This window comes from Python bivittatus, unplaced genomic scaffold (assembly GCF_059951505.1).
Source record: "Python bivittatus isolate LINGU-HERP-01145 unplaced genomic scaffold, Pbiv_v1 ctg000180_np1212, whole genome shotgun sequence".
Classification (NCBI taxonomy): domain Eukaryota; kingdom Metazoa; phylum Chordata; class Lepidosauria; order Squamata; family Pythonidae; genus Python; species Python bivittatus.
The window spans coordinates 5,751,546-5,774,969 of NW_028277047.1; the positions used below are offsets into that span (position 1 = coordinate 5,751,546).

At 47.8% G+C, this 23,424-nt stretch overlaps 1 protein-coding gene across 1 annotated transcript; it reads left to right on the forward strand.

The window, feature by feature from the left end:
- The first annotated feature begins 105 nt into the window (after positions 1–105).
- Positions 106–22,923, forward strand: RELA (RELA proto-oncogene, NF-kB subunit). Its single transcript, XM_088137419.1, has 11 exons — positions 106–965; positions 7,702–7,743; positions 11,793–11,944; positions 12,318–12,466; positions 12,601–12,692; positions 13,636–13,770; positions 15,445–15,549; positions 17,286–17,498; positions 18,488–18,568; positions 19,417–19,491; positions 20,681–22,923. Exons 1-11 carry the CDS (start codon positions 911–913, stop codon positions 21,271–21,273), a joined length of 1,692 nt encoding a protein of 563 aa, XP_087993545.1. The 5' UTR covers positions 106–910; the 3' UTR covers positions 21,274–22,923.
- Positions 22,924–23,424: the final 501 nt, after the last annotated feature.

The window sequence follows — 23,424 nt, forward strand, 5'->3', positions numbered from 1 at the left end:
AAAGGCCTGCTACCCATCCCTAGGAAGTGAAGCGGAAATCGGGGCACGTCACCTGACAGCGAGACCCGGATGTTGGTGTTTCTAACGTGTTTGCGCTGTTGCAACAATTGACCCGCTGGTATATCATTAATAATGTATTGATGAATTCCAGTGTAGGTGCAAACCGCGAGGCCGGGCAGGCAGTTAACCCGAAAGGTTGCCAGGCTGAACCCTAGAGAAAGACGCAGCGAGCTTGCAGGTCTCACAGAACCCTTCGTCTGCTGCCGAACGAAAAAGGCATCGCCATGGGAAGAAAGGCTGCCTCGCGGGACTTCATACGCCCAAGGAAGGAGACTCTGATGGGCGGCTGGACCCCACCGGCCGCACTAGGAAGCCGCCTTCACGCAGCACGGTCGTTAAACTTGCGCCTCGGGAGCGCAGCGGCCAGGGCTGGTGCCCGCCGCTCGCATTCACACGAGCACGCTAAGCCGGCTTCCAGACCGGACTCGTTTCGGGGCGGCTTCTGACGTGCGGCGCCAGCCCCGCTCGGCCGAGCGCACCCGCCGCCGGGGCCGCGCTTTTCCCGCGCTCGGGACTCGCGGGGTCGGCCCCGCCCCCCGCGATTTGAATACGGGGCGGGGGCGGGGCCTTCCCAGCAGGCGGCCGCATCACGTGGGCAGGGTGTTTCCTTTTGGCTGGTTACACTGCAGCGGGCGACGTTCCGCCGCCGCCGCCGCCGCCTTTTCCCGCCGCCTCCGGTCGCCTCTTCCTGCCGCCGGCCGAGGGCGCGCGGCGGGCGCGAGAGGGAAGCGAGGCCGCCCCGTCCGCCCGGGCCGTGGGGCGGGCGGCGGCCTCTGTCCCGGCCCGCGAGGCGCTCGTGCGTCGTTGCCGCCGCCGCCGCAGGCCTCCGGGCACCCGCCCTAGCGCGGCCATGGGGGAGCCCCTGCCCCAGCTCCCGGCTGCGCTGCCTTCGACGACCATGGACGGTGAGTGCCCGGCCTCCCGCCCCCCCCCGGCTAGTCGGGATGCGGCGTCCCCTCGCGCTGGCTCCGCGCCTGCCCCGGAGGCACCTGCAGCTGCGGGCGAGGAGACCCCGGCCTCTTTTGGCCCCCCCTCAGGCCCCCCTTGTTCCCCCTCAGGCCCCCCGAGAGAGGAGCTGGCCGTTCTGCGGCCTGGCTGAGGAGCCTTTCAACCCCCCCCACTTTCCCCTTTGTTCTTCGTCCTTTACTCAAGAGGAAGCCTTGTTGCCAGCCCGTTTTAATCCTCCCCAGAAGAGGCCCTCCGGTCACCGTCTCTGCCCCTTACCCTTCTCCTCCCCTCCCCGCCACACCCCTCCTTTCTGCCTCCCTCCTTGCCCCCTCCCCCGGAAGAGAGGCGAATCTGATTAACGAACAGGTTTTGACTCCCCCATCACCTTCACACACACACACACACACACTCCCCCCCAGAAGAGATGCCCCGCCCTCTTTTATTTACAAGAGGAGCATTTTGGGGGGAAAATCCGTTTCGGTTTTTGTTTGGGAGGGAATCAGGGAGGGATACCAAGAAGGATCAGGCAGGGACCCCAGGCGACACCGTGGAGGGTCTCTGACTCACCTTGACCTTTTCCACTGCTTCAGGAGATTTTCCCACACTCCTAACCTGCGTGTTTGTTTGTTTATTTACTGATTTATTTTTCAAATGTATATATGCCGCCCACCTCCCTAGGCAAGTGACTCTAGGCGGCGTTACACGTAAAAAACTAGAAAATCCTGGAAAACATATAGGCTTCTCTCTGGGTTTTTTTCGCATCTTCCTTAATGGATGCTGAGCAGGTGCGCTGGGAAACTGCAAGTCCCAGAATTCCCAGAAGACTGGGCACACCAGCTAGGCATTCTGGGAGCTGTCCCAGCATTCCAGACCGGGCTGTTTCCTAGAAGACGACTTCACAATGTTCAGTTGCGTTGTAATTATTTTAACTTGGCCTCTGCCGCCTTTGGTGGGACTTTGAAAAGTAGCACATGAAAAATATTAGGTAACAATACCCTCAAATCAGGCTTGAATGATTCAGACACACACGCCTCCTTGCTTAACCCAGCTTAGTCCCTGGGTTAAAAATGTACTAGATGTCTGGCTTCTTCCAGACAGCATCTGTGTATTATCAAAGATTCTGCCTTACCAATAATTAGCTATTTCCTTGTTTGAAACTCTTGTGTTTTCTCACTTTGGCAAGACCTCATTTTCACTTTGGGCCGTTAGAATCTCGTTTCATTCGAGCTGTTGGCCCTTCAGAAGTGAAGTACGGTTGAGTGGCAAATGAGTTAGTAAAAGTGCCTGGCCAAAACATGTCTCGGTTTTACTGATTTGATCTCGTGGTTTCATTATTCCGTGAGGTCATGCTCTTTGATTTTCTATCTTTTTCTTTTTTTTTTTTTTTGGTAGCAGGGATGTTTGTTTATCTATCCTAAGTGAGTTCTTTTCTGTCCTGAGTCCTTCGGCACTTGCTTGGATAAAAAGACAGAGAGTGCATCTTTTAAAAAATGGAAAAAACAAGAAGGAAGCCAAAATACTGATTTTCTGGCTCTGATGATGATGGTCAGCCAGCTTAGCAGGAAACAGGCCTGCTAGTCGCCTTAAGGAATGTCCCCTTGGTTTATCCCCCCATAATCTGCCACAGATAGACTATCACTGGCCGTGGAGGTTCTGTTCTTCACAGGGCTGTGTGATTGCTGAGGTTTGTGACTCTGTACATGGGTGTGAATGTGTGTGATTTTCCTCCTTTCTTTTAAACCCTTTTGTGTTACTGGTTTCAGTTACTTAGGCGAATATCTAAAGAAGTTGGAATGCATTCTTTACTTAATTAATTCACAGTTGAGGCTGTCCAACCCCTCAAGGATTTTGGGTGCCTTACTGTATATGTAGTTAAAATATATTTATGTATCTATATCTATAAAATTACAGTAGTAAAAAATGTCCCATCTTTCCACAAGTTTATATCAGCCAGTATTCATCATTATTTAATTCATTTTTTGTACTGCTGATTATACAATTGCATCTCAAAGCCAATAATAATAATAATAATGATAATAATAATAATGATGATAATAATAATAATAATAATAATAATAATAGATTAAATTTGTGTGCTGCCCAACTCTCAACAATTCTGGGCTAAAACGCAATAAGATCAGTGAATGAAAACAGTATAGAACATATTCCTCAGAAAGGAAGGAATTAAAACAGATCCCTTTTAATCCCAGATTAAAACAGAAGCATTCCTCCAACACATATAAATGCTTATCTGGTGCCTCTAATAAAAAATAGCTACCTATGAACTCTTTCCATCAATAATGGAGTGACGAAGGAAACGAAATAAATTGGTAACTAAGTAACAGCAAAGGAATGACAATGCAATACATTTCTGCCTAGGAAATTCAGCTTTATGCAAAACCAGCAAGAGAGCAGCCAAGTTTTCAGAAGAGCTGCAGGGAGATGAAACGGGATTATCTTTACACGTAGCCTGTTAATCTGCCAGATACGGAGCAAGGCCCTGGGAGTTAATACGTACAACATTCCTGCCAAAAAAAAAAAAACCCTAAGTATTCAGAAGACTGAAATTCATGCACTGCCTTTTCTAGGTGGTGTGCAAAGAAGGAAATATCTCCCCTGGAAACAGATGCACTTTATTCGTACAACAGCCCAACAAGGTAGGATAGTCAGGGAGACTGACCAGCTGAAACTCACTTAATGATTCCTCCAGGGGACTGTCACATTGAGGGTGATGAAAATTATAGTCCGTCCCATCCACTGGCCATCCAATTGGAGAAGCTGAACCTGTTGGATTTTTGGCAGAGAGCATCAGGATTTGCTGGTGAAGCCCTACACTTCCTCCCAACCTGGTCTGAAGCAGCTGAGGTTATACTACTTTCTAGACGAGGCTTAAAATGTGCACGTGTAAGGCGGGGGCATTCACAATACGGTGTGTCGTGGAACTCAGGTTTTATTTTAGCATGTCTGGTGAACCAGACTCTGCTAGGAAATATTAGGAATTGTGGAAAAGAGCCAAGCCAGGTGTGCCCTTCAGCTTTGCAACAATCATTGGGTAGAACCCGTTTCTAGTCCTCAAGAACTTGGCCAAAGTTGTCGTACTATCTCAATTTCTTGTCAGAGCCCCACCACCCAACTTGTGTTAATATTCTAAAGAGACCTAGCTAAGGTTGCCAGTCTGCTAGCTTGGCTGATTTAAGAGGCTGGTTGTTGTTGTGACGGGGCGTGTATCTGCAGCTGCGAAATCTTAGGAATGTGGAATACAGCCCAGCCAGGTGTGCAATTCAGCTTTGCAAAGATCATTGGCTGGAACCAGTTTCTAGTCCTCAACAGCTTCACAGCCCAATGGGGGGCAATGTCTGCTGAAATTCCCAAAACTAAAGGGACTATGGGGAGGACGTGGAGGTGAGGGAAAAAGCAGATTTTCCTACCTTGTTTTGGGAATTGGTGACTTCAAACTGAGTTGGATTTCAGTCTCCAGGATTCCATACAGGGGGAGAAAGAGGTCTACCTAGGTCATGACCCCTTGGGTCACTTTTCCCCCATTGCAAAAAAAACAAAAAACAAGCCAACTTGCAAAAAAATAATCATGCCGCAGCAGAGATATTTGACCTGCGTTTAACGCCACTTGATAAAAAACAAAGGCCCACCTTTTCTCTTTCCCAACCTGCTGGCAAACAGGACTGAAGGCCTTGTCTCAGTTGCCAAAGAATTGAGATGGAAAGTTCAAAAGCCTGGCATAACTCACTCAGGAAAATGCAGATTGAAGAAAAACATGTTTGAGGGATCCAGTTTCAGAGTTGGCAGAGCTGGGAGCCAAAGTTTGAGAGCTGAAATTGACTTAATTCTGCAGCCTGCTTTGGACAGAATCAGTCATTTCAACAGAGGGAATCCAGTTCTGGTTATTTAACACACACACATGCACTCAGGTACTCGGTTGGGGTGAATGATCTGAGCAGAATATTCCTCCCCACTCCATCTCCAATTTATGCCCACCTTCCCATTCTTCTGAACTTGACTGTTTCTCAGTCTCAGAGCCTTCAGCTCCCAGAATTCACCAGCCAACATCTTTAAGATGTGTGGACTTCAGCTCCCAAGATTCTCAGCAATGGTCAGGCAGGCTGGGGAATTCTGGGAATTGAAGTCCAGACATCTCAAAGTGGGGAAACGCTGCTCTAGATGGATCGGGGAGCAAGCCGTGCAGCACCACTACTAATCTTTGACAAGGAAGGGGAGGAAAATACCCCAAAGATTCTTGAGCTTCTTAGGAAAATGTGGGGAGGCTTGGCACGGGTGGACAAAGGGGATCCACCAAAGAAAACGTCAAGCTGTTGGGACAGGAAATATTGGATTTATTTCAACGGTCGTATCAACAATTAAATGGGTCTGCTTAATGTTAGCACAGTTACCGGACATCTGGATAGGGACGGTCTGCGCTTCTTAAAAATTCCTTGAATTTGTGGCTTTCAGCAGACCCATGGTCACCAGTGGTGCACGTGATTCTCTTTCTGGCGACCACCTTCTCAGTTTGCAACAGATGGAAAAGAGCTTGTCCTCTGCCTCAGCCCATCTTTTCTGCTGCAATGCGATGAAACTGACTCGTTCTTTTGACTGTACGGTCCAGTGGGTCGTCATGCACATCTTAATGTGGGCCCCTTCTCTTCTCCCCCCAAACCCGAGAAGATCTACAGTCTCTGTTTACCTGTGCAAAGAAAGAAAATGTGTGTTTCTGACTTAGCTTGTTATCAAACTCGAGTGTTTCTTTCCTAACGTATAAAGAAAGATAAATAATCTGAATCCTTCAGCATCTTGGGCAGTATCTCTGATGCTGCCATTACTGTAAACAGAACAAAATCAGAAATTTGCAGAGTTGTCAAGGGTGTGTATTTAAGACAGTCTTTTTCAAAGTTGGCAACTTTAAGATGCGTGGACTTCAACTCCCAGAATTCCCCAGCCAGCCATGCTGGCTAGGGAATTCTGGGAGTTGAAGTCCACCCTTCTTAAAGTTGTCAAGATGGAGAAACACTGGCCTACACAGATAAAGCAGAGTCCCAGTATTTCTGGTGGAGTCTGTTTCATGACCTGGCCTACCGTGAAGGGCTGACAGGTAGGTAAATAGGTGGGTGGATATACAGTATAGGTAAATAAGCAGATTATTATGGTCCATGAGCAGAAAACATCAGTAACTGGGAAAAAAAACCCAAATCACTAACACATCAGCCAAACTGTAACCAATTTTGAGTAATAAACTGAAAGCATTTATACAGTCTTATGGTGGGCAGGTTGCTCTCATGGGCTGGTTGCAAAATAACACCGAATAAAATAAATAATACGACTGTTCTTAAATTGCCCGCTCTCAGCACAAGTCACAAAGCACAGTTTGGCTGTTTGAAAAGTAACCACCTCCCCCCTGCCCCCCTCAGGCAGGATCGGAACATTTCGTCACAATTCACACAATCGTAGAAGGCCGGGGTTCGAGGGGGTCTCCGAGATCATCTAGTCCAGTGATGTTCGAAGTTGAACTTGCTGGCTGGGGAATTCTGGGAGTTGAAGTCCACCCATCTTTAAAGTCACCAAGGTTATAAAACACCGATCTAAGAGAAGCCATGGGTGATCTTCTCTGGAGCTCATTCGAAGAGTCTTCAGAAGCGAATCTGGGCGACTTCCAAAAGCGAAACTGAGGCAGCCGATTGGCTCAGCTGTGGGGGAAAAAAACCTTTAAAACATTCCTGCTCCCTGTTTGTTTATTTCCTTCACCTCTGACCCCTCTCGTCGATACATGAAATATTTGGAAGTGCAGTTTCTCTCGAACTTCCTCTTTTTCGGCTCAGCGCCGACTCTTCTGCTTCTGTTTTTCAAAATCCCCTGGTCCAGGGTCTCAGATTCTGCATTGCGTGGTCTGGATTTCCTTTCGGTGCTTGTTTGCTTCCGGAAAGGTGGAGGGGGTGTAAAGTGGCATTTGTCTCTCCCCAGCAAAGCAAGTGAAGCGAATGTCTTTGCAGCCTACGAGCTGCTCGCTGACAAGGTTAAAATTTAACCCTGTCAAACTATGATTCGGAGCTCTGTTGTTACCTCTCGGGGTGGTCTACATTGCAGGGAAGTTGTGAGAAGGAAACGAGGTGGAATTGAAGGCGAGCCATCGCTGCTGCCTTTTGCACGATTGGGGAATGCAGGATATGGAAATGCGCTAAACAAACATACCTTAAAGAAGCTTCTGCACTCTTGAGATCCATACAGTGGGGCAGAGGGGGTGGGTTTTATGACCAAAAGCCAAGGAAACTGATTTTTTTTTTTCTGCAAACCTTCTGAAAATATATAAACCCAGGTTAAGAAACGCAATTGTTGCTAGTCATGCAACAAACACTAATAGAGTGATAGTCTGTCTTGGCAAAAGGCATTCCAGGTTTAAACCAGCTCTTGACAACCATGAGGACTAGCATTTCTGTTTTGTTTTTTGAAAGGGAAGACCTGTTGGCCGAGGGCCCGCTTCACCTCAAACTTGTTGAAATCAGGCCAAGAAATGTCTTTCTCTAGAATTGTGGAAAGCTCCATTCTTAACACAAATCGTGTCGTGGGATGTGTAAATCCAGCCGTTGTGGCTTAATTCAACCAATTATGGTTTAAAGAGAGTGTGGTAAAACTGAACATGGAAAACACTTCAGGCACTAACTGCTTTTTTTTCCCTCCTCCTCTCAGATCTTCTGCCCTTGCTTTTTCCACCAAATTGGGGCCTTCATGGTAAGTCACACAACTTCTTTCCATTCTGTAAAAAAAAAAAAAAAATGTTCCTCAGATAACACCTCTTCGTTATCCAATCTATATAAATCTATTTTTAAAATGTCAGTCCCCAAAAGCATTTGACAGGAAATACCGAATTTGGAGGGGTGTTAATGTGGCATGATGGGAGTTGTAGTCTGACTGTTGGGAGGGGCCACTTGCTAATAAGTAAACCTCAGGGAATTTAAACTTGTGCCCAGGGTCATTTGAGAGTCAGGTGCCTTCTAAATCTATAATAATGATAATAATGTTCTTTGTGGAGGGCACTGAAGCAAATCATATAACTGTATTATTTTTCAATAATAATGTTTTTTTGTTTATATAGAATGTGGAGGGCCCTGAAGCAAATCATACACTTCTTTTTCAATTTTTGCAAAATGATGCAGTTCTTGTATAATGGTTCAATTTGCATGATTGCAAATCAATTGTAGTTTCATTCATTGTAAGTCGGTTTTGGTTTTGAGTATAATTCAGGCACGCCCCGCACTTGGAAATGTTCAGTGGGGATATTGGAACTCGATTGTAGTCGTCTGATGAAGTTAAACAGGGAGAGGTTCAAGGGGAAAAAATCACAACAGAATCGCCTTGTATCAGTGCTTTAAAAATGGGATGAGAGGAATGTATAGAAATTGAGGTTCTCTGTGTTGATTTGCACAGCATGCTAAACTATGGCTTGTTCCAATCTTGTTTATAGCAGTGTTTCTCAACCCTGGCTGGCTGGGGAATTCTGGGAGTCGAAGTCCACACGTCTTAAAGTCCCCAAGGTTGAGAAACACTGCCATTGATAGACCTTCTCCAGGATGATCTGTCCCCAACCTGGTCCTTCGGGTCTTTCAATGGTGCCCCCATCGCCATTGTATGTCCATACCGTGTCCAAATTTGGGATACTTTGAGCCTTGGTTGTTCGTGCCTGGAGTGTGAACTCCGGGTTGATTCCTTCGGTGATCCATTGGGTTGTTTTCTTGAGTGCTCCTGGTGTTCTCAGGCCTTTTCTCCAACCTCAACATTCAGCCATGTCCATATTCTTCCTGTCCTGCTTTTCCCAAGCCATCTTCCGCTTGTGTAGAGTGCCAGAGGGAATATCATGGCATGCATGATTCTGATTGTTGTAGATATAGGCAGATCCTGGCACCTGATTTCCTTTCCAAAGTCTTTACAGCTACTCTACCCTGTGGCGTATTTCTTGGTAGCTGGTTCCTTCAAGTTTGATAGGAGATCCTCGAAGGTAGAAGTGTTACACACGCTGCTCCCAGGTTTGGCTTATGGTCACTCACTCACACACTCACAGCCTGTCGAGGCACGTGGATCTTGTCAGCCCCCCTTGCTTTCTACCTGGGTTTTCCAGAGAGGTGTGGCTGGAGAAGACAGACACACAGCCCTGGTCAACAGCTGGGAAATAATTAGGGATACACACAAATCACTTCCAACTGAACACTGAAGCACAAGAGGTTCTTTGTAATACACGGAGACCCAGTGAATTTAAAGTAACAGCAAAACTTTACTGGTTGCAAGGTACATTTGCTCTTTCTCATACACACACGCACATGTGCTCATCCACACTTACCCAGGTCCTTCCCAACTAGGCTGCCAGGCACTAGCTAGAGGGACTGAAGCAGCCACGTCTGGATCCAAAGGTGACTCAGACAACTCCGCAGTGGGCAGGCTTTGGGACCCCTTTTATCCCCAAAAGTCCTTGCTGGGTTGATTTACAAGTTAATGGGATTGGGGTGAGGGTTTCCATGTGCTCAGGGCCAACTTCCTTTTTCTGGTTCAGGTCCTTTGTTTTTTCCTTAAGGACTTGCTTCCTTATCTACCTCCCTGAAGGGATCTCATAGATAAGTTTCCTGACTTTTGTCCTCTCTGCTTACGTGCCTGCTTCATCTTTAGGCTATGGCAGCTTCAGCCTAGTCTCACAGAAGCTAGCCACTGTTTCAGTCTTTTCACTGTCAGCCTTAAGCAGTGTTTCTCAACCTTGGCAACTTGAAGATGAGTGGACTTCAACTCCCAGAATTCCCCAGTCAGCCATGGGAGTTGAAGTCCACACATCTTCAGGTTGCCAAGGTTGAAAAACACTGATCTAGTCCAACCCTCCTCAAGGTGCAAGAAAACCCCTTAAACCACCTTTAAGACGCAGTTGTCCAGCCTCTCTTTAAAAAGCTCCAGAGGTGGAGAAGCCACCCCTAGGGGGACGGTTCCACAGCTGGAAAGATCTCACTGCCAGGAAACGTCTGCACCTCTCATTCATGGCCATTCACCGTGGATCCAGCAGATCTCGGGGATTTCCCTTTGGCAGGAATGCTTTTTAGTGTTTTGTTTTGTTTTTTTCAGCCTGGGTAATTCAATACTTCCTTTTTTTTTTTTGCTCCCAAGCAAAGCAAACAGAAAGAGAGCATGACGGGTGTCTTTGTGGCAGAGCGCAGCTGGACCAAGGCTTGAGTTGGTGACTTAATGGCAGGTTATGAGAGCGAGGGAAAGAAAAATTCCAATATTGCTCAAAGGTTGGATCAGGGAAATCCCCAATTGGCCTCCGAAGAAAATCATGCCATTGTGTACTGTCTGGAGCTTGAGTGGAGAAGGAATGGAGGGGTGACACGTTCTCTGTGTCCAGCAGACATTCCTTCCGTGCCCCACCCAGACTGAGTTGTTTTTTATTTCTTAGGGGAAATTCTCCTTTTCTTTTTCCTTCTCAATTTTTTTCTCCTCCCAAATCTTCATCCATCTCACCCTCTCCACTGGGGAAGTCACAGGGATTGATGTGACATGTTTGTTATTTATTGGATGGACGGATGGACGGACAGACGGGTGGATGGATACGTTGCTGATGCAACCCCGGGTGAATAACACCATATAAAAACGCAGTAAAGAAACCTCAATAAGTAACAGTAGAGCCGAACGTGTTAGCGGGATTTATTCTTCTTTGGAGCCGAAGGAATTTGGGAATGATGAGTCAGTACTAAAAAAAAAAGGAGGGGGGGACACTGTTTGAAAGCTTTTGGAGTGGTATGTTTCAAGGTGGAATACAGCCGTGTGTATTTCTCCTTCCTGGAAATATATGTATTTCTGTGGATAAATTTGGGGTCGTTTCTATGTATTTCTGAATATTCTTAGCACTTTGTTGAACTGTTTGTATCTTTTTGTTCCATGTAGAGTTATCTCCTGATGCTTTAAAAGAAAATGAAATTAGCTCAGTGGGGATGTTTTTATCCCTGTTTTTTCGTAAATGGAGGGACTTTTGGCAATCTGGAGCCCCCTGGGTGGGCTGGATTGCAGTTCCCATGAGCAAGGCTGGGCATGATGGGGGTGATAATTCAATGCATGTAGAGCAGTGTTTCTCAAGCTTGGCCACTTTAAGATGTGTGGACTTCAACTCCCAGAATTCCCTAGCCAGTCTTGCCTTACCTGGATTCTGGCTTTCTAGATTGGTAGGAAACCTGCTTTGATGCACAGAAAAGTACTCTGCACATTCTCAGTGGCACTGTTTTACTCCCTCTTCCCTGGGCCAAGGCGTTATAATGGCTCTTCTGTAGCCACGTGGAGTAAGGGGCAATTTATACACACACGCTGTGATTTTTTTCCCTCCTACCTCACCCGCTCATCATACAAAGAGCAATGCACCAGAACGCCAACAGTCAGCTTGGTTACCGCTTTTTGGTTCGGGTTTCTTACTTTCATAGGCCGTGGCTTCTGGTGGAGCTGGGACTGTCTACGCTTGGGGGGGTTTAAATCAAACCAATAAACTATTCGTTCTCCTGGCACTGAGGACTAGAAATATGAGCTAGTATACCAAACTGTAAATTGCTTTTGTTTGGAATTCTGTTTTGGCCTGGGAAAGGGGTTGTCTCGTATAGTATTAATACTCCTCCCTCCCTCCCTCCTTCCCCTTCCCTTTCTCTTTCTCCCTCCCTCCCTCTGCCTGCCTGCCTGCCTCCCTTTCTCCTTCCCCTTCCCCCCTCCCTCCCTTCCTTCCTCCCTCCCTTTTTCTTCCTCCCTCCCTCCCTCCCTCCCTGAAGAGCCGGCCCCCAGCAGCGCCCCCGTCGTGGAGATAATCGAGCAGCCCAAGCAGCGAGGGATGCGCTTCCGCTACCAGTGCGAGGGCCGCTTGGCCGGCTCCATCCCCGGGGAGCGCAGCACCGACACCACCAAGACCCACCCCACCATCAAGGTCAGTCTTCCGTGGTCCTGGGGAAGAGAGGCACCGTCTCTTCCTCGCCTGCCCAGAAAGACACTGATGTCCCAGGTCCCCTCTGATGCTGCCGAACGGAAACTGGCTGTGATGTCCCCCCATGTTTGGGGTGGTGGAGAACGTCCTGGAAGCCCTTTCCATCATCCAGCCAGGGCGGGGGGGGGGGAAGCACACTTACAGTCTGGCCGTGCTAACCATGCCAGTGCAGATGGGGCAGCTGTTTTGTGACTCTGCCCCCACGAAACCACTGCCCCCCCTTTTACCAACCAGACTGTGGGGAAGGGAGAGGAGGTGCAACCCCCAGATGCGTCTGGCCGGCCTTTGTCTCACCCTTTCCATCTTCCGCTCCCAGATTCACAACTACCAGGGTCCTGGGAAGGTCCGCATCTCTCTGGTGACCAAGGAGGCCCCCCACCGGCCTCACCCCCACGACCTGGTGGGGAAGGATTGCAAAGAAGGCTACTACGAGGCCGAGTTGTCTCCGGAACGCTCCATTCACAGGCAAGTCCTGGGGCTTTGCACCTTTTCTCTGGGCGAGGAGGAGGAGGAATTGGGGAGGAAGAAATGGGAAGTCTCTTGGCCTCTCTTCCTCTCGAGTGGGGCACTCACCCCGCCTTTCCCGCGCTTCTCCCCAGCTTCCAGAACCTGGGCATCCAGTGCGTGCGGAAACGGGATTTGGACAAGGCCGTGGCCAAGCGGATTGAGACCGGGAACAACCCGTACAATGGTAAAGAAGGCTGAGCCAATTGGCGGGGGCGGAATTGCCCTAAAAATGTGGGAAGCTGCCGCGTGGCCCCTCCAGTCTTTGCCCCGGAGGGACCAATATTTCCTGCTCTGGCTGGCAGCTGCGAAGGTTCCTTCCCATAACTTCTTTTTCCCGTGGGAGGTGCCAAGCATCAAATCCAGCTTTTTTTTTTTTAACACCCTATTAGCCAAAGAAATATGAACCGTGTAGGCCGCCTTTTCTCCAGCTCTCTGATTTCAGCGTTGTGCCCCCATTTGGCATCTGATCTCATCGAAGGGAACATTGAAATAGAACAAACAGGTCAAAAAAAGGGAAAAGAAGAAATAGAAAAGAAGCTTGGAAATTTATATCATAGACCAGTGTTTCTCAACCTTGGCGACTTTCAGATGTGTGGACTTCAACTCCCAGAATTCCCCAGCCAGCAGGGCTGGCTGGGGAATTCTGGGAGTTGAAGTCCACACATCTGAAAGTTGCCAAGGTTGAGAAACACTGTCATAGACAAAGCCAGTCCAGAAGATCTTGCTTCGAAGGCAAGTCTTTGTTTTAAAACAAAAAAGATTATTCCAACATTGGCCAATGGCATATCTCAGTCTCTGCCATTCTTTTATTCTTTTACTGTTGCATCTAATCTTTGTATGCAATATAGCAATTGATTGCTGAGCTGTATTGTATATTCAACTTTTTTTTCTGGAGGGCTCATAGGTACGGTACCCATTAGATCCCCAGAATAACCACCCTGCAAAGTAGGGCTGGGAGGAGGGAGAAGGAGAACTCCCCCATCCCTCAGTGGGCTCCATGACTGAATGGGGACTCAACTCAGTCTCCCCAATCCATGGGTCAACCGCTTAATTCTTGAATGTGTCTTCTAAATCTCCTGTTTTGTTTTGCTTTTCATTTCTTTTTTTCTTTCCTCTTCCTCGCTCAGTGCCAATGGAGGAATTAAAAGGAGATTACGACCTGAATGCAGTTCGGCTCTGTTTCCAGGTCTGGATTCGGGATACAGGCACGGGGCACTTGATCCAGCTGCCTCTGGTGGTCTCCCAACCGATCTACGACAATCGTGAGTGTTGGCTAGAACCAGGGCATCGCTTGGTTTGGGGAAAGAGGTCGAGTTGCAGGTCCAGTCCTGAGAGATGAGTGGTTCGGTTTAGGTGCAGGTTGGTTGCTGGGATAACTTCCATTTTATTCAGGGTTAGGGTGCTAGCCCTCATGGAGGCCATCGGGCCAAGAATTCCAAATGGATCCTGACTTAAATTCGGTGGCATGTCATTCCTGTTAAATGTAGGAGGGACTCAAGATCAGTCACACTGTTTCACTGGGTTGACATAATAGCCTAAACCTAGCTTAAGAAGCCATATGTGGCTGTATTTGCAGAATATGGAGCAAAGAACGCTTACAGAGAAAAAAAAAACCCTATTAACATAGGGCGGAGAACTCTTGAAAGGTGGGGGCAGCAACCTCGATCAAATTTTCTGGCACTTCCGTTGGGTGTTTAAAGTTGGGGATTGGAGTGGGAAGACTACCCACCCCAAACTGGTCTGAAATTCAACTGCTGAACTTTGGCACTGCCAACCCTGGATGCTGAGAACCTGGTTCTTACAACCTCCTGAGCCCCAAATCCCGCTCTCATTTTAGCCTAGATTAGGGTTTTGCAGACCCTTCAGATGAATCTGAGCTGGGAACAGACACGTCTAAAAGCTATTTCTCCCATCTGGTGCCTTCTGAAGGCAGTGTAATCACAACTGTGCCCATCTTCCCCATCCAGCATGATCTGGAAGATAGGAATTATAGTCCATGTACCTGGGGGGGCACCACCTTGGGAGAATTCTGCCTGCAAAGGGTTTGCTGATTGTAGCTTCTGTTCCTTGACACGGTTGAGGCGGTCTGAAGTCATGAAATCAGCCCTGGCATTGCGGTTTTATTCTATTTCTGTTGCGCAAACCACCTTGGCGATGTTATTGGGCAGTCAAGTGGCTGAGCAACCTTCTAGAACAAATAAAATCCTGTCCTGTGGTTTTAGATGGGGCATAAGATGGATTATTTACTGCATACATCTATATACTTTCTTGGAAGCGTGCCTCATTGATTTCAGTAGCGCCTGTTTTCACATGAATGGGTAGCGGCTTACTTTTTTCCTCTAGTTCCAACTCAGCATTTCCTTTCCCTCCCTAAACATTAATGGAAATAGGATGCTAAAGGTCATCTAGACTCACCCTTTGCTGGGGGCAGTTTCTGTAATACGGGAAGCTGTTCCTCGTGAACTTATTGGAGTGGGTCAGGACAAAATTCCCTCTCCCTTTTTGCCATTTGAAAGGCTTAAAAGAGTGGATGTCTTACGAGTCCCATCTTTCCTCCTAAACCGCCCCCCGAAACAAGAAAAAATGCTTGCTTTTTCCCCCCAATAGTTTTACAGATTTCAACAATGTTTCGCATTCACTCGCAGCAGCATTTTTCAAACTTGGCCACTTTGAGATGGGTGGACTTCAACTCCCAGAATTCCCTAGCCAGACAGAATTCTGGGAGTTGAAGTCCGCCCATCTTAAAGTGGCCAGGTTTGAAAAACATTGATTTACAGTCTCCCTTCAACCTTTAAAACCCTCCCACAAATACCCCCCCCCCCAAAAATGGGCTTGAATGTTCTGATTGTACCATGGCACAAGAGATACCAGGGTGGCCATGTGGTAGATGAATTCTCCACTCCTTACGGATTTTTTTCCTGTTTTCCTTTCCGCAGGCGCCCCCAATACAGCCGAACTGAAGATCTGCCGCGTGAACCGCAATTCGGGAACCTGCCTGGGGGGGGACGAAATCTTCCTTCTCTGTGACAAAGTGCAGAAAGGTAGTGCTTCTCCCGACAGCCCTGGAAAATTTTGTCCCTCGCTGGCTTGCTTTTTTTTTTTCTATGAATTAGACTAAACCAACCACCACGAGCCAAGGCAAAAACAAAGAAAGGGGAAAGGAATGGATACCTAACATAAGCTTTACGTGAAGGTTGAAGTGAAATATTATAACAATATTTTTAAAAAATAAAATATAAAAAAAGCATGGTAGGAAAAAGCTAGCCTCGCATCTCCTTCTCTGTTTTTCTCAGGCACAGATTGCTGCTTAAATATTTTTAACTGTGCTTTAGACATCGATGATGATTGCTCATTTACTCGCTGGCTGCTTTGAAGGGGGAAGGCGTTGCCAAACGCTGCAGTAAATTCTACCTTTGTTTTCTTTTGCTGCTTTTCAAACCACTGCTTCCCCTCTTGGTTTGACCCCCTTTTTGTTAGGCTGATATGAACATTTCCAACGTTGCGGTGCCTTATAAGGGGACCCTTTTGGGCACCATTTCCAAATCCATGTATTCGCAGATAGCTTGCCTTTATAGATTATACAGTATTTTTCTGCACTATTTTTCAAAGATGTATACAAGCTTGGCTTGGATTTTTGTCGTTACATGGGACAAGCAAGGATATGAAGAGAGAAAAGCACACTGGTTTGGTCCACAGGTTTGCGAGATGTAGTTAAAATGCAAACTGAATACATTTATTTCCCATCCGTTGATTAAAATGTGTGATATCCAGACGTGCTTCCTGTAACAGTGCAGGTTTTTTTCTTTTAAATCCACATGACAGGTAAATGTGGAGAGAAGCTGGTAGGTTTATTTTAAATGGGTATATTTCAACTACATTTTTGTATTCTTCACTGTGGCGTAAATCGTAACTGGTAATGGCCATTTTCAATCTTTTTACAATTACTCTGGTAAGATCTTAACGGTAGGGAAGGCTGGGGTGAAAACCAATGCAATGCCCTTTTTTTTTTTCAGGTGTGTAATCTGGATTAGGGAAATTCAGGTTCACACCTTTGCTTAGTTGTGGAGCTTGGTGGATGACTTAGGGCCCCAAGCACACTCTCTACCTTGCTGGGGATAAAGAGATTCAGCTCTCTGAGAAAACCCAAGATATAAATCCAATGGTTGTAGGAACAGTAATAAAAGCTGGAAGTAAAGCTACGTTCATAGCTCTGTGCCCAAGAATGCAAGGTGTTTAAGTGCCCGCTCAGCAGTCTGGCTGTCCCTGGACGTAATGCCCAATTTATGTGTATGAAGTGCGTTGAATGTTGGGGAGGATATGCTTAATTAAAAAAAAAAAGAAAATGAGTAGGGAACTTGACATGCGGGATAATTAAAGCGTGTTGCTATAAAGATGTACTGGACATAGCCCAGATCTGGAGCGCATGGGGTGGGACGGCTGACTAGCCCGGTCCTGAGGCTAGGGGAGGCCAGGCCTGTCAAGTTTCTGCTGCTTCTGCCCAAACCAGTTGCCCCTGATTGCTCTGACATCACAGCAGCTCAGCCAATGAGGCGCTGGCTGACTGTAGAAGAGGGTCCACGATACTTTCAATGCTAGGTTTAATTTGGGGAGGGTATCCCCGGGTGCATTTCCTTTCTCCTGCACTTTTGTTTCCCGAGCGTGTTTTGAAAGTGTTTTGTCCGTTCAGGGAGAGCGCTAGCCCTGTTGGGTCCCCTTCGGTGCCTTCTGAACACCAAACAGGGTTGATTTCTTCCCAACGTCTCCGCTTCCGTTCCAGAGGACATTGAAGTCCGCTTCTTCAAGGATTCCTGGGAAGCCAAAGGTTCCTTCTCGCAGGCCGACGTCCACCGCCAGGTGGCCATTGTCTTCAAGACCCCACCGTACGTGGATCAGGGCCTCCGCGAGCCCGTGACGGTCCAGATGCAGCTGCGCCGTCCCTCCGACAAGGAGGTCAGCGGCTCCATGGAGTTCCGTTACCTCCCCGATGAAGGTATTTCACTGGCGGGGGAATAAAGCGACAGCTGCTTCGCGGGTTGGGGGGCCCAAACCAGGCCCAATCCACTCTGAACGGTTGATTTGATTTTAATTGGACTGGGGAAATCGGTCTGAGTTGATACAGACGTCGACCGGGGCACCTAAAACAATTGGGGGGAAATAACATTCCTGCATATAAGCAGCAACATGCGAATTGTACGAAGGGGTGCAATGGGGCGGCCTGATTTGATTCATAAAAATGATTTATCGCATTTGGCTTCAAACCAAGTCTCGGAATTGAATTCCCCCCCACACACACACACACAGCTGGAAAGAAAAAAAATGTCATGGGTGGGTTCTGGTGGCCCTTTATTTTTTTGTATAAAAGTGCACTGTCCATAAATACCTCTTGGCCCCCAAATGCAGAATTAAAAAGGAAAGTAGATTTAAAAAAAAAAAATGGAGCCAATTTACAATCTCAGCCAGGCTAAGGAGTGAGGGCCCCAGGCAAGCCTCTTAACCCTGTCCCCCCCTTTGAGAAGCAGCCACAATGATTTTGAATGTAACAGAAGGAAGAAGTATTTCATTCACGACTGGGACTTAGTTATTTAATTCTGTTGAGTTTAAATGAAAATGAATTTACATTTGTCCTTCTTATGATATACTCCCGCTATCTTGGCATGCCATTCAGAGGCAAAGTGTAGCCCTTGTCCCAGGAAAAGTTTATCCCCCCCCCCAAATAATTTGAATTTAGGATAATAGCTTTGCAGGAGGGGGGGAGACAGGACTGCAGGTGTGATGACTCACATCACTTATACTCACAGATAAGCCAAACCCAATTTTGGGGGTGTATTTTGGCATCTAAAATTCTTGGCTCATCCACGAGTATATATGGTAGGTTTCTCACCTTTGAATGAGTGCAGGATAATTAAGAGAAACCTTTTCTATCCCCACCCCTTTCCAAATTAAATTGTCCTCAACCCCCCCACTTTCTCCCCTTGGCAGGCGACTTCCATCGAATCGAGGAGAAGCGCAAACGGACTCTTGGGACTTTCAAGAACTTTGTACAGAAAACACCTTTTGCAGGTAAAAAGGTGGCAGAAGCAGAAAGAAATGGGGGGACAGCCCCAGTTGAAAGAGCTAACGTGCGAAGTGGGGAGAGCCCCCTTTGATTTGGCTGGGGCTGGGCAGGCGAGCAGGCGTCCTTCAGGGCGTTTGGACTACAAGGCCCATCAGGCATCATGTCCCATTGTCTAAAATTGTGGAAGCACCGTTCCGAACCTCTGAAGACCAGCGATTGGTCCTTTCCTGCTCAACGGGGAGGCCTGCCAGAACAGAAAATTGACATAATGGATTCAACTTAGTTACTGGATGAATTTATTATCTGTCTTTCTACGTTTCCAGAGCACGCTTTGGGCGTAGAGGCTGGGTTTGAATAAACCAATTACTGTGTTTTATTGGCCTAATAGGCTGTACCATAAGCTACGCAGAAGGGTTGGGCTTGTACAATTGGCCGAGGAGCCAAGGTTTACAACGGACCATGGTTAACACAGGGGAGGAAATGCAGCCGCATGGCTTGCACCCAACCTGGTCCAGTAGGTCAGGCAAAGAAAGTCACATTGAAACAGATGGGACTTCGATGAGATACAATGACCTCCTTGATTTCAGGAGTCACGTGGTCAGGATGCTACTCTGTTAAAATAAAGGTTTAGCAATGGGGTGTTAAAAGGAAGCAGCAAAATGGAGGCCGCGAGAACTTCTTGAAGAATTCCAGATTTCAGCCCAAGACAAGTCAAAGGATCAGCGGTTGCAACAAACCCCATTTCACTTCAAAGCAGCCGGAATTGCTCTTTGGAATAAAGTTTTTTTTAAAAAAAGGCGGGCATTTCTGAAGCTGAGATACACGGTTACCTGTCTTCTCTCTTCCTCAACAGTAGGAGCGTCGGAAGCGCAAGCTCCACGCCGCATTGCTGTTCCGAAACATGGGGTAGTACGGCCTAATACCAGCGGTAAGTTCCTCCCCATCCCATTCCCAGATATCTTCTGTCTCTGCAGAAGATGTTTGGAAGAGTTTGGAAAATGTTGTAAACCAGCAGCGTGGTTAAGTATACAAGTAGAGAGTAGCAGCCTAAGATCTTCCTCTTTCTTTCAAACTGTTTGGTGATGTCCTGTCTCTCTTGTATCTTAGAGATGTACTGTACCCGCGTGATCTAACTCCAGGTCACTTTTTCTCCTGGAACCTCGTGTTCCCCTACTTGCTCCAGAACAGAAATGGGGTCCCCCACAAGAAATGCCTCACGAGCTGTCTCCTTTCATCCTTCTAACCCAGTGTTTCTCAACCTTGGCCACTTTAAGATGAATGGACTTCAACTCCCAGAATTCCCCAGCCAGCATGGCTGGCTGGGGAATTCTGGGAGTTGAAGTCCACTCATCTCAAAGTGGCCAAGGTTGAGAAACACTGTCCTAACCTAACTCTTGAAATGCTTTTAAACAGAAAGGTTTAACCCCAAACCTACTTTAATGGCAGAAGGGTCCTGAGTTACTGGATTCTGTAGCCAGTTGAGTTGCCTTGGAGAAAGTGATCTTGATTTCAAGCTTGTTTGGGGGGTGCCCAGCTGATGAACATTCCTCCAAGGGACCTTTTCCATGTATTTTGGGGGAGGGGAGTATGTTCTTTCTGCACGGAACAACAAGAGAGCCAATTTGGTGGAGTGATTAAAGGCCCCAGGCTAGAAACCAGAAGGCTGTGAGTTCTAGTCCTGCCTCAGACACAAAGCCAGCTGGGGGATTTGGGGCCAGTCCCCCTCTCTCAGCCCTGGGAGGAAGGCAAAGCGCTTCTGAAAAACATTGCCAAGAAAACTGCAGGGACTTGTCCAAGCAGACGCCCGGCGGGTGTGTTCCAGCAGAGGTACGGCTTGTTCTGTTTTTGAGACACGCTTCTAAGATGGGTTTCCTTGCAGTCTCCCCCCCGCTTGGTTCCAGTTCTCTTTTCCTGCTGCGAGAGAGCACAAAAGTGCTTCGCTTCCTACATGACTTCTTTTCCCCAGGTTTAAGCACGCCGAGCAGGTTTCGGCCATCGCTCGTGCAGGATCTGAAACTCTTAATCGGTCTCAGACTTTGGAGAAAGGCCCTAACGCTGCTCGTTAGCTCTGGCCGCAGCCCAGTTTCTTTATTAAGACACGGTTTGCTTCTCTCCAGCTGTACCAGGTCTTCTGGGAGCATCGGGGCAGGCGTCACTGCTGTCGGCCCAGAAGCCCCAGGCCATGACTCAACCTCCCGCCGGCTTCTTTGTCGGGCCCGGGCATCCCACCCCACCGCCTCCAGTGGCTGTGACCTCCAGCTTCAGCACAGTGAACATGGAGGAGTTATCGTGCCTGGGTGTCTCCTCACAAGTCCAGCCCTCCACCTTGGACACAGAAACCACCATCGCGGACGCCTTCCTGCACCTGCACTTCGAAGGCGGGGATGCATTAGGGGGCATCTTGGACGACGCGCCCTACAGCAGCCTGGACAGCATCAACACCACCGAGTTCCGGCAGCTTCTCAACGAAGGAGCGGGGCCCTCGGCGCTGCCGGACAACCAGGGGACTCTGCTGACCTACCCGGAATCCATCACCCGCTTGGTCAGCCAGCGGAGGGCAGGAGGGGAGCCTGGAGGCAACGGGGACAGCGGGGGCGGCGGCAGTTCAACCAACAACAGCTTCCTCAATGGCCTTTTGGGGGCCCTTCCCGCCGAGGACAGCTTTTCGTCCATGGTCGATCTGGACTTAAACTCGCTTCTCAACTCGTAAGCCGGTCCCTCTGGACTCCGGGGCTTGAACTCCAAGTGGGCCACTTGCCCTTTCGATTGAGACTCACAGTGCGCCCTTGGCCCACTGGCGCTTCCAGCTATTCTTTGGGATCTGGCGGGGAGGGGCAGCCTTCCAAGAGGGGGTAGTAGTTAGGGCTTGGCCCCTCCGAGTTGGACGAGATGTTCTGCCCCCCCTTTCCATGCCACCTCTTCACGGAGCTAACCGTATGGACGTAGAAGGTGAGCGTGGCTGGGCTCGGAGCGTTTCCTGCCTTCTGATTTGGCAGATACTGTTCTTACCATCCTATCAAAATGCAGCACTTGTTTTTTTTCCTAAAGGCCTAAAACTTCACAGGAGGCTTAAAGACATTTTTTTAAATGCTGTAGATTTGTTCAGGGGAAAAAAAACCAACTAAAAACCCACTTCACTGTTGCCAGCTTGCCGACTCGCCAGCTTGCCTCTTTCCTACTTGTGTGGCCCAAGTTGGCCAACTTTTTAAAAAAATCTTGTCAGTCAACAATTTGACTGATGAAATGCCTGTTACCTTTTTTTTAGAGGCATAGAAACTTTATTGGGGTGCGGTTTTGTTTTGTTTTTTGCAAGATTTGCCTTAAATCGTTGTCACAGCTTCTCTGTCTGCCACAAGACATGCCAGATCAAATCCCTGGAACCAGAGGTTCTGTTTTTAAACAAAGGCGTAAGACAGGATCCTTCCACTAGTGCAGGGAAAATGGTTCTTGTTGGGCTTTGCTATCTGTTTCCTGGTGGAGCAGGTTGGTGTGAGTATGTGTGTGTGTGCTTGAGATCCACCACAAGGCTGGTCCAGGCAGTGAGGGACACAGAAGTGAACCCAGCCTTTTCTTCATGGCTGATGCTGGGAAGATCAGGCCTCTGTTCTCCCTTTTCCTAGTAAGGAAAACTAGAGGGGCTTCATTCACATAATAATGCACTAAATCTGATTAACTGGAACCTGGGTTTGGGAAATTCAGGGGGGCAGGTTCACCCAGTGGGTAGAAGTATCAGCTGACCGTGCTCGGCTGGGTTAATATGGCACCTGAAGCCACAAAAAATTACCAACATGTAGTGTGTTGTGAATGCAACCGATATTCCAGTAAGGCAGTGTTGTCCAAACTTGGACCCTTTAAGATGAGTGGACTTCAACTCCCAGAATTCCCCAGCCAGCCAGCCATGCTGGCTGGGGAATTCTGGGAGTTGAAGTCCACTCATCTTAAAGTGGCCAAGTTTGAACAACACTGCAGTAAGGGATGAACAGCATTTTCCTGTCTGCCTTCATGCACTGTTTTCTGGCTTGAGCAAAAACCCAGTTAGGGGGAGGTACAGAGTAAGTCAGGTTAGGCCAGGTGGGTAACAACATAGGCTTGGATTCAGACGGGACTTACGTTCCCACTCATCAGTCCTGCAAGATGCAAAGAAAGTAGCTGTGTCACAACCCTGCTGCTTTATTTCTTTTTATACTACAGTATGCTACATTTAAAAAAAAAAATGGGAGTGGACGTGTAAAGCATAATTAACCTGCTGTTACTTTTTCACGCGCATTTCTTTCCTTTTTGGTAATGTAAATTGACCGTTCTTCCTTTGTTTTCTCCTCACTGTAGCAGGTTCTAATAAACTAAAGCCTCAGCACCGCAATGGATTAAGGTGTGTATTTTGGCGTTGAGTGGGGGGGTCTCCAAAGTCTTACTTAGCCAATCCTTGCCTCTCTGCAGTTATAAACGACGCACAATGTTCTAACCCAAGTGCCTGCATTCAGACAACACATGGAACCATAAACTAACCACCCAGGCTCTGCACCATGCCAAGCCCTAGACTATCCAACCACATATTAATCTTGGGTGTTGTAGATACACAGCCAGTTCTTCTCTCATTTGGCAGCCAAATTCCACATTAAAGTCTGGATCTCTGCTCTACTGCTCCCAACCCACTTTTAATGTCAAAAAGAGCCAACGGCTCAAACACCTCCACCATCGGGACTGCAGCTGCAGAGTATCTCAATCCATAAAGTTCTGAGGGAGGCTGGGTGGATTCATACATGCATTACCTCATTACTGCCGAGGGAAATGCGTGACCCCAGAAGTAGCTTTTTATTAACAAAAGGCAAGGCTATATACAAATTATAGGCAAGGTGAGATA